The 15,458-nt window shown below is 45.4% G+C and overlaps 1 protein-coding gene and 1 long non-coding RNA gene across 5 annotated transcripts; one reads left to right on the plus strand and one right to left on the minus strand.

Annotated features, from left to right (window-relative positions):
* Positions 1-4,357: 4,357 nt before the first annotated feature.
* On the minus strand, positions 4,358-7,120 carry LOC123053212 (uncharacterized). Of its 4 annotated transcripts, none has more exons than XR_006425490.1 (5): positions 6,948-7,120; positions 6,641-6,860; positions 6,181-6,390; positions 5,354-6,069; positions 4,358-5,175 (listed from the first exon to the last, which is right to left on the minus strand). It is a non-coding gene; the product is annotated as an uncharacterized lncRNA (long non-coding RNA). The 4 variants fall into 4 exon arrangements; XR_006425491.1 differs by having other exon boundaries at positions 4,394-5,170; XR_006425489.1 differs by having other exon boundaries at positions 4,394-5,201.
* Positions 7,121-9,300: 2,180 nt separating this feature from the next.
* Positions 9,301-14,611, plus strand: LOC123053211 (chaperone protein ClpD2, chloroplastic). Its single transcript, XM_044476651.1, has 12 exons — positions 9,301-10,379; positions 10,672-10,841; positions 10,934-11,163; positions 11,268-11,376; positions 11,465-11,595; positions 11,876-11,977; positions 12,059-12,340; positions 12,433-12,554; positions 12,646-12,940; positions 13,032-13,265; positions 13,533-13,766; positions 14,074-14,611. Exons 1-12 carry the CDS (start codon positions 9,760-9,762, stop codon positions 14,383-14,385), a joined length of 2,841 nt encoding a protein of 946 aa, XP_044332586.1. The 5' UTR covers positions 9,301-9,759; the 3' UTR covers positions 14,386-14,611.
* Positions 14,612-15,458: the final 847 nt, after the last annotated feature.

Genomic DNA, 15,458 nt, shown 5'->3' on the forward strand with positions numbered 1-15,458 from the left:
CACCGCGCTGCCCGCCTAGCCTCGCCGCGCCGCTGCTTTGGCCACGGCCACGACCGCCGTGCGCCCCTGGACGTGCGCCCAATCGGGCCATGCCCGTAATCGCCACCCTGCGCCCGCTTTGGCCCAGTGCCAATGACACCTGGGGCCCAGCCCCTGGAACGTTTAATAAAAAAAGAATTTTAAAAATAAATAAATAAATAATAAGTAAATAAAAATGTTAACTAATTAAGTTTTTAATTAACTAAATTAATTAACTTAATTAATCTTGTTTAATTAAACTAAAACATTAGTTACCTAATTAACTAATTAAACTGATTAATAGGTTAATTAGATTATTGTACCTATGACATGCGGGACCCACATGTCAGCGACCCAGTCAACACCTCTGTTGACTGCTGACGTCATGCTGATGTCAGCATGCACTATTCTGGATAATGTTGATTTAAAATAATTAAGTAAATTCTAAAAACGATTAAATCTTTTAAAATTAATATAAAATAAACCGTAGCTCGGATGAAAAAACTTTGTACATGAAAGTTGCTCAGAACAATGAGACGAATCCGAATACATAGCACGTTCGTCCGCCACACACCCCTAGCATATCGAACACGCAATTTTCCCCCTCCGTTTCATCTGCCCGAAAATGGGAAACACCGGGGATACTTTCCCGGATGTTTCTCCCCTTCGCCGGTATCACCTCTTACCGCGTTAGGGTACACCTAGCACCGCTCATTGTCATGTCATACATCGTCATGCTTATGTTTGCATTGTATTCATTGTTTCTTCCCCCTCTTCTCTCCGGTAGACTACGAGACTGACGTTGCTGCTGGTACCCCGATCAACTACGGTGTTAACGACCCCTCCTTCTTGCCAGGGCAACCAGGCAAGCCCCCCCCCCTTGATCACCAGATATCGCCTATTCCTTCTCTCTACTGCTTGCATTAGAATAGTGTAGCATGTTACTGCTTTCGGTTAATCCTATTCTACAGCATAGCCTATCTTTGCCACTACTGTTGTTACCTTTACCTGCAACCCTAAATGCTTAGTATAGGATGCTAGTATTCCATTAGTGGCCCTACACTCTTGTCCATCTGTCATGCTATACTACTGGGCCGTGATCACTTCGGGAGGTGATCACGGGCATATGCTATATACTTTATACTGTTACATTACTTATGATACTGTTCGGAGATGGGGGCTGAAGGGGCAGGTGGCTCCATCCCGGTAGAGGTGGGCCTGGGTTCCCGACGGCCCCCGACTGTTACTTTGTGGCGGAGCGACATGGCAGGTTGAGACCACCTAGGAGAGAGGTGGGCCTGGCCCTGGTCGGCGTCCGTGGTTACTTCATAATAACACGCTTAACGAGTTCTTGGTATTTGATCTGAGTCTGGTCATTTGGTCTATACGCACTAACCAACTACGTGGGAAAGATATGGGCACTCGACGTCGTGATATCAGCCGAAGTCTTCTTGACGTCAGCGACTGAGCGGCGCACGCCGGATTGGACTGGAACGCCTGCTAGGCTAGGTCTGCTTCCGGGCGCCCTCGCAACGTGCAGGTGTGCAATGGGCGATGGGCCCATACCCCTGCGCCATAGGATTTAGACCGGCGTGCTGACCTCTCTGTTGTGCCTAGGTAGGGCTGCGACGTGTTGATCTTCCGAGGCCGGGCATGACCCAGGAAAGTGTGTCCGGCCAAATGGGATCGAGCATGTTGGGTTATGTGGTGCACCCCTGCAGGGAAGTTTATCTATTCGAAAAGTCGTGATCTTCGGTAACAGGACGACTTGGAGTTGTACCTTGACCTTATGACAACTAGAACCGGATACTTAATAAAACACACCCTTCCAAGTGTCAGATACAACCCGGTGATCGCTCTCTAACAGGGCGACGAGGAGGGGATTGCCGGGTAGGATTATGCTATGCAATGCTACTTGGTGAACTTACCATCTACTCTCTTCTACATGCTGCAAGATGGAGGCTGCCAGAAGCGTAGTCTTCGACAGGATTAGCTATCCCTCTTATTCTGGCATTCTGTAGTTCAGTCCACCGATATTGCCCCTTTACACAGATACCCATGCATATGTAGTGTAGATCCTTGCTTGCGAGTACTTTGGATGAGTACTCACGGCTGCTTTTCTCCCTCTTTTCCCCCTTTCCATTCTACCAGATGCTGGAGCCCAGGGGCCAGACGCCACCGTCGACGACGACTCCTACTACACCAGAGGTGCCTACTACTACGTGCAGGCCGCTGACGACGACCGGGAGTAGTTTAGGAGTATCCCAGGCAGGAGGCCTACGCCTCTTTTGATCTGTATCCCAGTTTGTACTAGTCTTCTTAAGGCAACCTTGTTTAACTTATGTCTGTACTCAGATATTGTTGTTTCCGCTGACTCGTCTATGATCGAGCACTTGTATTCGAACCCTCGAGGCCCCTGGCTTGTATTATGATGTTGGTATGATTTATTTTATTTTTAGAGTTGTGTTGTGATATCTTCCCGTGAGTTCCTGAACTTGATCGTACACGTTTGCGTGTATGATTAGTGTACGATTGAATCGGGGACGTCACACATGGATAACAGAACTCCTGTCGGAAGCAGGTGTAGAGATCTCGACTCGCACACACGTCGTCTAATCCCAAGGAGCCTCCTGATGAAACAACAGTAGGTTCGGAACTGGAAGGATGCAACCACTGATTAAGTACAACTCTCCTTGGGGAGCCCTCTCAAGCAGTTGAAAAAACAAATTGGATGGATTCCCGCCCATGGAATACAGCAAGACCGTGTTGACACCTATTAGGCCGTACTCAAACTGAATGACTGTCACCACGGTTGATGTAAAGCAATTTTGCAAGAAGGGAACGGAGAAGACCAACTGATTTTTTTGCTTTCAACAGCAATTAGACCAAATTGGCTTGCAACTAAGGCGAGTAAATTGCATAAAACCACCAGTTTGAGGGTTAGGTTTGCGAAAAACACTAGGATACAGTTTCTCTGTGGAAAACACCACATCTTGCGTAATTGTTTTGCAAAAACCACTGATCGGCGGATAAGCCTCGTTTGAGCACGTTTATGACAGGTGGGTCCCGCTTGTCAGGCTGACTTGGCAAGAAAAACGCCCCCTGGACACTTTGACTAGTCAAAAACGCCATGTGGACACGAGCAGGCCGCTGCCCAACTGCGTTGACCCAGCAATGCAGCTCGCTGGCAACTTCGCGCCGGTGCCGGAGATGCTTTCACCGCTGCAGAACTTCGCGCTGGTGGCCGAAGACGCCGTCCTCGCCGTGGAACTTCGCACCGGTGGCTGGAGACGCCGCCCCGCTGCAGAACTTGGCGAACCAACGGCTCCCGCCCACGGCAAGGCACCACTTGCTCCGCGGCGTGGGGCTCGCCCCAGCTGGCTCTCTTTGGCCTGCCGCTGGTGGTGTGGAAGCGAGCCATGGCGCACGCGCCGCTAACGACGGGCGGGTCTACTGGTCTACTTCGGCGGCGGGCTCTCCGAGAAGGCGGGGTAGTTGCCGTCCGCCCCTTCATCCATGCGTGCATTAGTCGTTCTTGGGCCTCCCCGCTGTTTGCCGTCGTCGTGGGGCGGAGAAGAGGAGAGGACCCGCGACGTCTCGATCCAAATCGAGGACGGCACGGTGGTGGCTCGATCCAGATCGAGGACGACGTGATTGCCGCTCGAACCAGATTGAGGACGGCGCGGTGGCGGAGCGTCACGGTTGGGCCGGATTCGGGGGCGAGGGAAGAAGGCGGAGCATGGGGACGAGCAGGGACCACGCCGGCGGGGGAAGATGTAGTCGGGCTTGTGTCTGGCTGCCCGCCGTGAGGGAGTTGGCGTGGGAGATGGGGAGGGACGACGTGGATTGGCCAGGAAGGGCATTTTGACTAGTCAAAGTGCCCAGGTGGCATTCTTTTTGCCAAGTCAGCCTGACGAACAGGGCCCACCTGTCATAAACTTGCTCAAAGTGCTCTAATCCGCCGATCAGTGGTTTTTGCAAAACAATTACGCAAGATGTGGTGTTTTCCGTAGAGAAACTGTATCCTAGTGTTTTTCGCAAACCTAACCTTCAAACTGATGGTTTTATGCAATTTACTCCAACTAAGGCTGGTCATAGTGGGAGTAACTTAGCAAGTAACATAATACACTTCAAGAAAAGTTTGCTTACATGGCATGTATTTAATGAGGAGAGGGATGGTTGGAGTAACATAATATGTTACTGTAACATAACACATCATGAGGCAAAATGAGTCTACATCTTAATAAATGATGGCTTGCATGATATCACGTACATGTTACTTCCCACTATGAAGGTAGTAACATAGACTAGTAACATATGCATGTTACTAGTCTAAGTTACTCCCCACTATGACTAGCCTAAAAAGTACTGAAATCTCCCGGAACACGCACACCCCAAATGAGATGTCACTGAATTTTCACAGATAATAATTATGATAAACATGCATAGAAAGGCAAGAGCACATGCTCATAAACAACTATTATGAGACAGAACACAATGTTCTGGCAAACGGCTACGGAGCCCTCAACAACACATAAATAAAAATGCTGAATCTAATCAGGTCACCCGCACATCTCTTTTCCTCTAAAGTAGCATTTTCAACAATATGCAGCACAACCTTAGCTTGTTGCAGGTGTTCTTCCTGTGACCACCGACAACATAGTTTGGGCATTTAGCTTCTTCTCTTTCCTTCTGAGGAAGATCGCCTTTCTATGGACAGGTGGTGCTCTTGTGACCTGGCTCGTGGCATATACTACAGAAATCTCATGTATTGGCAAACAAGCCCTGAGCATATGGTTGGGACTCTCACTACGTTGTGTGGTGCTCATTTTTGCACAGAATTCACCATTTTTTTACAGGTGCATAGAATTTACCATTGAAGTACGGTTACTCCCATTTTGATCTTGTTTCATAGCTGTTTAGGTAAGGTTGTTTTTCAGACCACATGCCTCTGTCAGCTCCTTCCATGCAGTCTTGAACTCATGAATCGTCAGCATGTGATGTATTGTCTTGGGAATTCTAATTTGAAGTTGCTCCAGTTTGTGTAATATGGACCAAGAAATTCATTTGCCTTCTTAAGCACGTGCAACTTGCACCAATGGCGGGTGGTTTCTGGCATCACCTTCTTGATTGCTACCTCCATTGCCCTGGACTGATCTACAGGCATGCAACCACACACCTTACTGAAGCAGCATATTAAAAAACAGAAATATCAGAAGCAGAGTGCTAGCAAGAATGCCAAAACAAAACCACTCATCTCAGCAATCATGAAAGGGATGCCGTATGCAACCGAAAGTTAACAAAATTTGGAATATTGAACACAACATTCACACACCTATAAGCAAGGTCCGCGGATGCTTGCCGCCCATCATGCAGATAAATTCAGTGAACACCCACTCAAATGTTTCTACTGTCTCATCCCTTACAAGAGCGCTGCCGAAGATCATGCTTTGAAAGTAATTGCTCACCCCCACAAACAGTCCAAACGTATATCATACAGGTTTGTGCGGTATGTCGTATCAAATGTTATTGCGTCTCCGAAGTCATGGTACTATGCCCTGCTTGCTCCCGTATAGATCAAGTTCGGTATGCAGCTATGTTCGTCGGGTTGTACCCTGTAGTAAAACCCAGAATCTTTTGATCCCAATTCTGCAAAAACCTCCATTCTCCTCCTACTGACGCCTGTTAGCGCACGACAGTAGGAGTGGCACCCCTTGTACTGTTCACCACTCCTTTCTATCAATGAAACGAGGCCCAAGGCGTGTTCCCGAAAAAAACCTCCATTGTCTTTCGGACGTCATCGTATGCCTCAACGCCCTTTTGCTGAAAGGTACATTGCTCATTGAACCATAAAGAAACTACCAATTATGTTGTACACCTTGCCGATGCTAATATTATTTTCGCGGAGCTGCAAGGTCACGTGTGTATATAGTGATTGTGTGACGGCCTATGCTTGCTTATATACCAGCCGCTGTCGTTTGACCGCAGCAACCGTATCATTGCGGGGCACCTGCACTGGCAAGACCGTGTGTTACTTCCTTTTGGTTTGCCCTGGGAATGTTTGTAACAAATAACAAGGTTAGTTATAGTACTTTTGGCAAGTACAAGTGTGCTACATCAGCTAATTTCTTATACTGACGAAAAATGAAAAATAATGCTCACCGAGCATCCACGAACTATCTCCTGCAGTCATTTTGTTCTCTGGACGTTTAGCCTGCTCTTCCCGTATCTAATTCCGAACCCAATTTCTCTGGATTGTAATAGTCATATGCTTCTTTGGATGAATAAAAATTGCTCCCTACTTCAGGAACTATAACGGTGCCAGTCTTCTTCTCGGCATAGACTCTCACTGTTTTCTTCAGGGCACTTATTCTGCCAGCACAAGATGGACGCTCAGCAGGTGCGTGCCCAACATGAACCCCGTATAATTCAGAAATGATTTAATAACACTGAATCAGAAAAATAATAATCAAAGAACACTTTGTGAACTACAGTTGCACGGCATCAGCGAGGCATAGCAACATAGACTAATATGATTCAGTACACATTTTTTGTCAGACTACTCAAAACTAGGCGATAACCGAACAACTAATACAACGATAGCATCATATAAGCCATATACCTCTTCGTCCAGCCCGGGGCTTGAGATCTTTGCCGATGATTCCTCTGAGATCTTTTCCCACAAACTCAGCCCCTCGCAAGTGCTGTTTAGGTCTACTTGGACTGTCAGCGCCACATAGCCAACATCACCAATGCTGAACTCAGCGGCCGTGCATACCAGAATTTGGGTGTGTTCGATGTGCAGTTTGGAGTCGCCACCTCCAAGATCCGGCAGCGGGAACCTGCTCAAACAAGGAACGGTCTATTCAGCGGCGCATCTAGTAACAGCGGTGGTCACTACAAACCAAAATCGATGCCAGCAAACATACCTGGCAGCCGGATCTGATAGGAACTCGAATCCATGATCTTCCGCCTCCGCCATCGCCATAGCTCTGAGCTTCTCGACCCGTGCGGCGCCCAAAGGGATAGATTTTCCTTTTTCTTTTCCCTAAGCGGCGGGGCGGGGTGAACCCGCGGTGTCATATAGGCTTTTCCTTTGGTGAAAAAAGTATTGGCTTTTCAGTCGGCAATCATTACGTACCGCGTTTCATTTTTCCTGTACCAACGGGACATGTGCATGTTCTGCCGTCAGCGTGCCGTCTTATCGAATGGAACCGTCACCGTATCATACTACTCGACGCTGCCTATCCTTCCTTGTTTTGTACGATTGCAGTTAATACACATAGCGACGCGTCATTGTCCGGTTGGTCAATGTAGCGGGAGCAAGCGAGCTCGTCCGCTCTATCGCCATTCTCCTTATCCAACTCTCTATTGTTTGCTGTAAATAGGAAAAGTAATTGTACCTGCTGTAAGTATACTCTCTGATTCTCTGGAAATATTCTTGTAAGGCCAAAAATAGACTGTTCATATATGTGTTCTTGAACAAGTTCAGTAAATCATTGAAGAGCAATAGATATGCACGTGTCAACATTATTCATGTCTAATATTATTGACTGAGATGTTGCTGTTGCAAGACAACTATGACTTTAGATTGAGCGATGCTATTCTTACATGCTAATATTGCGAAAATCTTACATACTAGTTCAATCTGATGGTGGTTATTCTCACGTTTTTCTCTAGGTTATTATTATCCCTCCCACAGTATGTAGATTTTTTGTAAAAGGGGCACCGAAGAATAGGATTTCTGTTTGAGATTTTAGAGCTTCAGTAAGTATAAATTGTTGTTTTCAGTTGACATTCGTTGGTACCGGGTATCATTGCATTCTACTCCGATCCATAAATCAGACCACATTACATCTCTTTTCTTTGTGGAAAACAAACATAATATTTTCCTAGATTATGCAATAACACTCTGCTTGTATACTTACAGCTACTATATTTTTGTTACAGTTGTGTAGAAAGTAGAAAAGGTAGTGGTAAACTGGGTCGAAATTAATAGAATTATCATGGTTCATATAACTATTATGTGCGAGCTAGTACTCAGCAAGCAATATAGAAATGTATGCACGTGACTGAATTATAATTCAAGTCTTTACAAACTTTTAGTCACCAGAGAACATAATTATTTCCTATTTCTTGCCTTGTAATATGAACTATAAAATTGTTCTTTTATTTGTAGATTTATTATGATGCTCTGAAAAGCAGAAGCATCGGGACTGCAAATGGAGAGAAGAGGTGTTTACCGAAGACTTCCCTTATAGCTGCGAGAATTTCTCAGCAGGATAACTTTAATTCTTTTGTTGAGCATACACCTACGCATGCTTGTGAACTGAAGCTCGAACTGGAGGAAATGACAGAGCTTTCATGTCATGTGCCATCAAGATAGTCCAGACCTCCCTTACTTACAGTTCCTGATGCATTTTTTAATAGCAATGCTTGTTGAGTGGTGATCGTATTAGTCCTTACGACTCGGTCTTGCCAGTCATGTACTACAAATGTCCTCCCATGTATCACTCGATATGTATGTATGCCTCTTGTATTGTGTTCCATGTATGATGGCCCGGTTTGAAATGTACATTTAGTTATGCCTGAAGGGTATGGTATAATTTTCTCTATGTACTCAGCATATTTGTGATAGATACTTGCATACTTTTTCGTGACACAAATATCTTCAGTTTCCTTGCATAATTATGATGTACTGAAATACACATGTATTTGATGAAATAGATATGTGCAAAGATTTTAGTAAAACTAACAGGGAATGAGGCGTCATGACTGTGCAGATCTATAAATGGTTGTTGGACGGGACAATTGTAGAGAAAGATGAGACAGTTGAGGCAGTTAATGCAAACATTATGTTTTATATCTAACTGTTAGTAGTTTTTTTTTTGTAAAATCTACACTTAAGTGGCTTGCCATCCTCCATTAGAATTTGTGCCATCCATTGTCCATCCAGATTCCATCCATTAGAATTTCGTAAAATCTACACAACTGTTGAGCCTTGCTTTTTCTATTTTTGCAACGTAAGCTCAGATTCTATCCTAGTTGTTCCCTCCTTTTGGGCGCCATGTGTGGCTTTCTTTTTTGTCCGATTTAATTTGTATCCCTATGACCATTGATACTTATACTTAATAATAAAGGTTACATATTCTCGGGAAAAAAAAACTATCCAACCACTTCTCCTCATGAAACACGTTGCGAACTAGCCACTCTGTTGTGTGAAGTGCGAATTACGATGCCCCGGACTGCACATTTCGCCAACCGGCGCGCGACGCAAACCTGTGCCCAAAGCCGCACACATTGGCCACCGGCGCCCATCCTCCATCCCCGACCGGCCATCCCGATCGGATAAACCCGCGTCACGCGCGCGCCACCGAAGAACACCAACCCCGCGCCGCGCGGTAGAACACCATTCCTCGCCTCCAGACACAAGCAGATTCCTTTCCTTCCTCCTCCACCGCACCGCATCGCATCGCATCTCCATCCACCACGGCGCCGCCGCGCCGGTCGCCCCACCCTGCCCTCCTTCCTTGCGTGCCGCCCGCGGGTCACTTCCTCCCCATGCAATCACTCGATTCCCCAGCAGCGGTGGCACGCAGACACAGCTAACCGCTGAAGCTAACTCTATTCCGTCTCGTGCAACTTTAAGGTCGCACCTTACAGCGGGTACGAGCCCATAGTTTAATCCCAGAGGGGGAGGGAGGAGGAAGCATCCAATCACACACCGAACAACCGACGACGATGGAGGCGTGCTGCTGCTCCTCGTCGTCGGCCCCGCCCGCCTCCATCCTCGCCACGGGCGCCGGCCTCCGCCGCCGCTTCTCCCCGGCAGCGGTTGCGGCCGCGGCGTCGGGCGGGAGGGCGGTGGCGCTCGCGCTTGCGCCCCCGCTCCGCGCCTCCTCCGCGGCTCTGCTGGCGGCGGCGCCTCGGCGGGGGCAGCAGCGGCGCGGGGCCGCGGGCCTCGTCGTCAGGGCGGTGTTCGAGCGGTTCACCGAGCGGGCGGTCAAGGCGGTGGTGCTCTCGCAGCGGGAGGCCCGCGGGATGGGGGACGAGGTGGTGGCGCCGCACCACCTGCTGCTGGGCCTCGTCGCCGAGGACCGGTCCGCCGCGGGGTTCCTCGCGTCGGGCGTCCGAATGGAGCGCGCCCGCGAGGCGTGCCGCGCCGCCGTCGGGAAGGGCGGGCCTGCTCAGGCCGCGACGGGGCTGGCCACGGACGTGCCCTTCTCTGGGGCCAGCAAGCGCGTGTTCGTCGCGGCCGTCGAGTTCTCCAGGAATATGGGGTGCAACTTTATCTCCCCGGACCACATTGCGCTCGGCCTCTTCGACCTGGACGATCCGACAACCAACAGCATCCTCAAGAGGTTGGTGCTGATGTTCTCCTTCTCCATTTCTCCCGAAGAGCTTGCAATTTGTAGTTTCATGTCAGCAAAAACGTGAACAGCTAAATAATGCATCAAACTATCTATTGATCGTCTGAGCAATAAGCAACATTAGATTTTTTATTTTTTTGAACTGTCATCAAAACGGGAAATGCAAGTGAATTTATGTGGACTCTCGAAAGAAATGGGAATCAAATTAACTGAAAATTAAATAAAATGTTGGCCTTCTCGCACTTCTAAATATTTTCTAGCTAATTAATGATGTTCATTCTAGCTTAGGAGTAGTTCCCACTCAGCTAGCAAAGCAGGCTCTTACCCGAGTCAAAGGGGAGCTAGCAAAGGATGGCAGAGAGCCTCTGGGTTTGTCTTCTTTCAAATTGCGTGATAAGTCTACTGCTGGAAATGGGAGGACTGCCATTGCCAAATACTCCAATAAAAAGAAAGGTCAGGGATTAAGCTGCTCTGCAGGTGCTTGTGCTAATTTTCTTTATGACACTGAGTGTGGAAAGAATGAGCTTATTTACTTGTCATTTCAGAGAAGAGCGCACTAGCTCAATTCTGTATAGATTTGACTATGCGAGCCAGTGGAGGGTTTATCGATCCTGTTATTGGTCGCACGAAGGAGATTGAAAGAGTAGTTCAGATTATATGCCGGCGCACAAAGAACAATCCAATTCTTTTGGGTGAAGCAGGTGTTGGCAAAACTGCCATTGCTGAAGGGTTGGCTCTTAAAATTGCTAATGGAGATGTACCTATTTTTCTTGTGGTGAGTTTCGGCAGCCAATTCTAGATAAACAGCCACGCTTGATGTGAAAAAGTTGCTCGCAAACAGTAGTTAATACTTACGACTAATTCACATTGTTTATGTAGGGAAAACGTATATTGTCACTAGATGTTGCTTTACTGATGGCTGGTGCAAAAGAGAGGGGCGAATTGGAAGCCAGGGTTACAAGCTTAATACGTGAAGTGCGCAAAGCAGGTTTATCTGTTTTGTACAGTATAAATGGAACACTTAAACAATTTTTTTCCGTTTCTTGATCTTACAAATAGCTCCAAATTTCATGCAGATGATGTTATTCTTTTTATCGACGAGGTTCATACTCTTATTGGCTCTGGAATTGCTGGAAGAGGAAATAAGGGAGCTGGTCTTGATATCGCTAATCTGCTGAAACCTGCACTTGCTAGAGGTGAATTGCAGGTATTGTTTCCACACAAGGAACTCCTTCTATGGCTATTCCTGATGTTGTACTGATTTTTACTGCTGCACATATTCCTGATGTTGTACTGTGTAGTTTGTCACTTGAGTGACGTCCCTTTATAAATACCTGTGAAGTATTTGTGTTAATCAGCAGTCATGATCCACATGGACCGTTTCCATGCTACTAAGTAGTATATTATATCTCGTCTGCGACATACTGCAACATATCATATTTTCTTATTTTTCTTTTGCATGTGTTGATACTTGTCTGAACTCACAGTGCATTGCATCTACAACTCTGGATGAGCACCGTTTGCATTTCGAAAAGGATAAGGCTTTGGCCCGCCGATTCCAGCCAGTATATGTAAATGAGCCCAGTCAGGTAGTGCAGAATTTCAATTCTCAAAACCTCTTGGGACTCTTCATTATCAGCTTCTTTTAATTTCTCTTGTGCTCTCTGCAGGAGGATGCTGTGAAGATATTACTTGGTCTGCGTGAAAAATATGAGACTTATCACAAATGCAAATACACCTTAGAAGGCATCAATGCAGCAGTTTATTTATCAGTGAGGTATATCCCTGACAGGCATCTTCCTGACAAGGCTATTGACCTAATTGATGAGGCTGGTAGCAGAGCTCGGATGGAATCATTTAAAAAGAAGAAGGAAGAGCAGTGCTCTATTATTTTGAAGTCACCAGATGAATATTGGCAAGAGATTAGAGCTGTCCAGGCCATGCATGAAGTGGTAATAGAATATTTAAATAGAGCTGTTCCAAGTAACATTTTTGCATGTCCATCTGCTGGTAGATGTTCAATTCATTTCACAACACGTTTCAGGCACTGACTAACAGGTTGAAATATTCTCTAAATGAAAATGACCAAGAGAATGAGGTTAATGTTGAAGTACTGGATGATAGCAAGACAAGCCCGACAACAACACCCTCAGCTTCAGCTGATGAGTAGGTTTTCTCATTCATGATCTCATCCCGAGTAGACTTCACATTTCACAATATAAGCATCCAAAATTTTAAAACACTATTAATGATGCAGACCATCTGTGGTTGGGTTAGAGGAAATTGCAAGAGTGACATCATTGTGGTCCGGCATACCAGTCCAGCAGTTGACTGCAGATGAAAGAAAGCTTCTAGTAGGACTAGACGATGAACTCAGAAAGCGTGTCATAGGTCAAGATGATGCTGTTGTGGCTATATCAAGAGCTGTGAAGAGATCACGCACTGGCATGAGTGATCCTGACAGACCTATTGCTACTCTACTTTTCTGTGGTCCAACAGGAGTTGGAAAGACTGAATTAACTAAAGCTCTAGCATCAACTTATTTTGGATCTGTAGGTCACTCTTTCCTGGTTATATCTTACTCAACTTACAGAACATGTTACATCAAATTTGTCTTAAAAGGTTATTTTTTTCGTATAACAGGAGTCGGCTATGGTTAGATTGGATATGAGTGAGTACATGGAGCGGCATGCTGTGAGCAAGCTGATAGGCTCTCCTCCAGGGTACATGGGATTTGGTGAAGGTGGTACTTTGACAGAAGCAGTCAGAAGAAAACCATTCACTGTGGTATTGTTTGATGAAATAGAGAAAGCTCATCCTGATATTTTCAATATTCTTCTCCAAGTGTTTGAAGATGGTCATTTGACGGACTCACAGGTGCTAGATCCTTACATACGTGATATTACTTTCTGCAGTTGATAAATAAAATTCATACTGTACTTTGCACCTCAAAAGTCAGGCTAGCTATTTTTGCAAACTCAACAAGCTAATTGTTCCTTGTTATGACTTTGTCCTAGAAGGGCGATCCTATTGACGAGACTCAGTCTGATGTGCATTGCTGAATCTTGTGTGAACTTTTCTTAGGCATGATCCTGGATTCATCTTAGTGAAATGAAACCATCATTATCTTTTTCTGAACTACAGGGCCGCAGGGTTTCCTTCAAGAATACATTAATTGTCATGACATCGAATGTTGGTTCTACATCGATTTCCAAAGGAACGATGAGCATGGGTTTCCAGACGCAGAATGATACAGAAGAGAACACATATGCTGTAATAAAATCCTTGGTAATGGAAGAGTTGAAGGCATTTTTTCGACCTGAATTGCTCAATAGAATGGATGAGGTGGTTGTGTTCCGTCCACTTGAGAAGACTCAGGTCTGTTATTTCATTTTAGGTTGCTTGGTTATTATCATGTGATTCTAGATATCATATCAGTTTATTATAAAACTAAAATCACCGGTCCATTTGTATGCCATCACACAATACCTGTGCTGCAACCCCTTTCCTCGTTGCACCTACGTACTCCCTCTGTAAAAGATCTTATATTAGTTTATGAAGGGAGTACATCAGATCTTTTTTCTGTCTATGTTGAAAAATGTTGTATTACACCTTCTAACATGTCATTTACGAAATCATGCTACGTATCGCAAATGGCGCACTAACAGTCTCCGACATTTTTCAGATGCTGGCTATTCTTAATATAATTCTGGAAGAGGTGAACGGTAGGCTGTTGGCGCTCGGTATCGGCTTAGTAGTGTCTGATGCCATGAAGAACATGATTTCTCAGCAAGGATACGACAAGAGCTATGGTGCGCGGCCACTTAGAAGGGCGGTCACTCAGTTGGTTGAGGATGTCATCAGCGAAGCAATTCTCTCTGGGCAGTACAAACCTGGCGATACCATAATGATGGACACTGATGACAAGGGAAAACCTTGCTTGAGCCGGTTGAATGATCAGACTGTTCAAGTTTCTGATCCAACACCAACGCTTTGAAGGCTTGAGCACCAGTTTATAGTGAAGCTTACTGCGTTATTCGTCGCTGTTGATAAACTTGCTGATTCTTTCGTGCATAGCGGTATAGGTTCCGTAGTTCATGTACATAGTCTCCAGATGCTGGAGTTTCTCCGTGAATATAATGTAAATTGAAGTCTTACATCACCTGTACATAATGCTGCATTTCTAACATCATCTAACAATAGCCCAGCCCATTTTTAATTTCTCATTGAGTCTGCTACTTTTCTAGTATTGTTGGGTCGGCCCTGCTATTGCGTCTAATGCCTCTGTCAGTTTCTCACGTTGCTCTGTGCCTTTAGGCCAGCGTTTTTTTGAGTCCATCGAGAGTTTCTAGAGATACTGCTCGTTCTGGCACACAGGCCGGGCCAGTAGTAAGTTTGCATGATTTTCCTTCCATCCGTTTTTTTGTTTAAGTTTAGTTTCTCTGTTTTTTCCTATTGTTTGTTAAACGCTCATTTCCTTTGAAAAATTAGTTATCAGCTCACTGTAAAAAAGAAATGGAAGCATTTTGTTTACATTTATCATGATATTTTGGAAAAATTGCTCGTTTATTCTTAAAATTATTCATCATGTGTTGGAAAAAATGTTCCTAAAAAACATCATGTATTTTGAAAATGTTCACGTGTGTTTTCAAAAAGAAAAACTCAAAATGCAACAACAAAATAAAATAAGCATAAAAATATAAAATATGATAATAATAATAATAATAATAATAATAGTACTAGTAGTAGTAGTACTACTACTAATAATAATAGTAACAACAACAACAACAACCACCACCACAAGAACAACAGCAACAACATGCAGTTGTAGTCATGGCGACAATGTGTCTAGTGAAAAGATATGCAACTGCCCCCCTCCTGACAAAAAACATCACTGAGTTGCAGTCGCGTTGAAGACATGCAATTGCAGTCGGAGGAGACACTTGCAGTTGCGTGCCTAGTGGCAGACATGCAACTACCCCCTCCCCGACAAAAACACCACAAAGTTGCAGTCACGTTGAAGACATGCAATTGCAATCGAGGGCAACACTTGCAGTTGCGTGTGTAGAA

This window comes from Triticum aestivum, chromosome 2D, assembly GCF_018294505.1.
Source record: "Triticum aestivum cultivar Chinese Spring chromosome 2D, IWGSC CS RefSeq v2.1, whole genome shotgun sequence".
In the NCBI taxonomy this organism is placed as follows: Eukaryota; Viridiplantae; Streptophyta; class Magnoliopsida; order Poales; family Poaceae; genus Triticum; species Triticum aestivum.

Bases quoted from the DNA above. Each gene is read 5' to 3' on its own strand.
- LOC123053211 (XM_044476651.1), top strand. From the start codon at position 9,760: ATGGAGGCGTGCTGCTGCTCCTCGTCGTCGGCCCCGCCCGCCTCCATC. The intron at 10,380-10,671 runs GTTGGTGCTGAT...TGTTCATTCTAG, and splicing joins ACCAACAGCATCCTCAAGAG to CTTAGGAGTAGTTCCCACTC. The intron at 10,842-10,933 runs GTCAGGGATTAA...TTGTCATTTCAG, and splicing joins ATACTCCAATAAAAAGAAAG to AGAAGAGCGCACTAGCTCAA.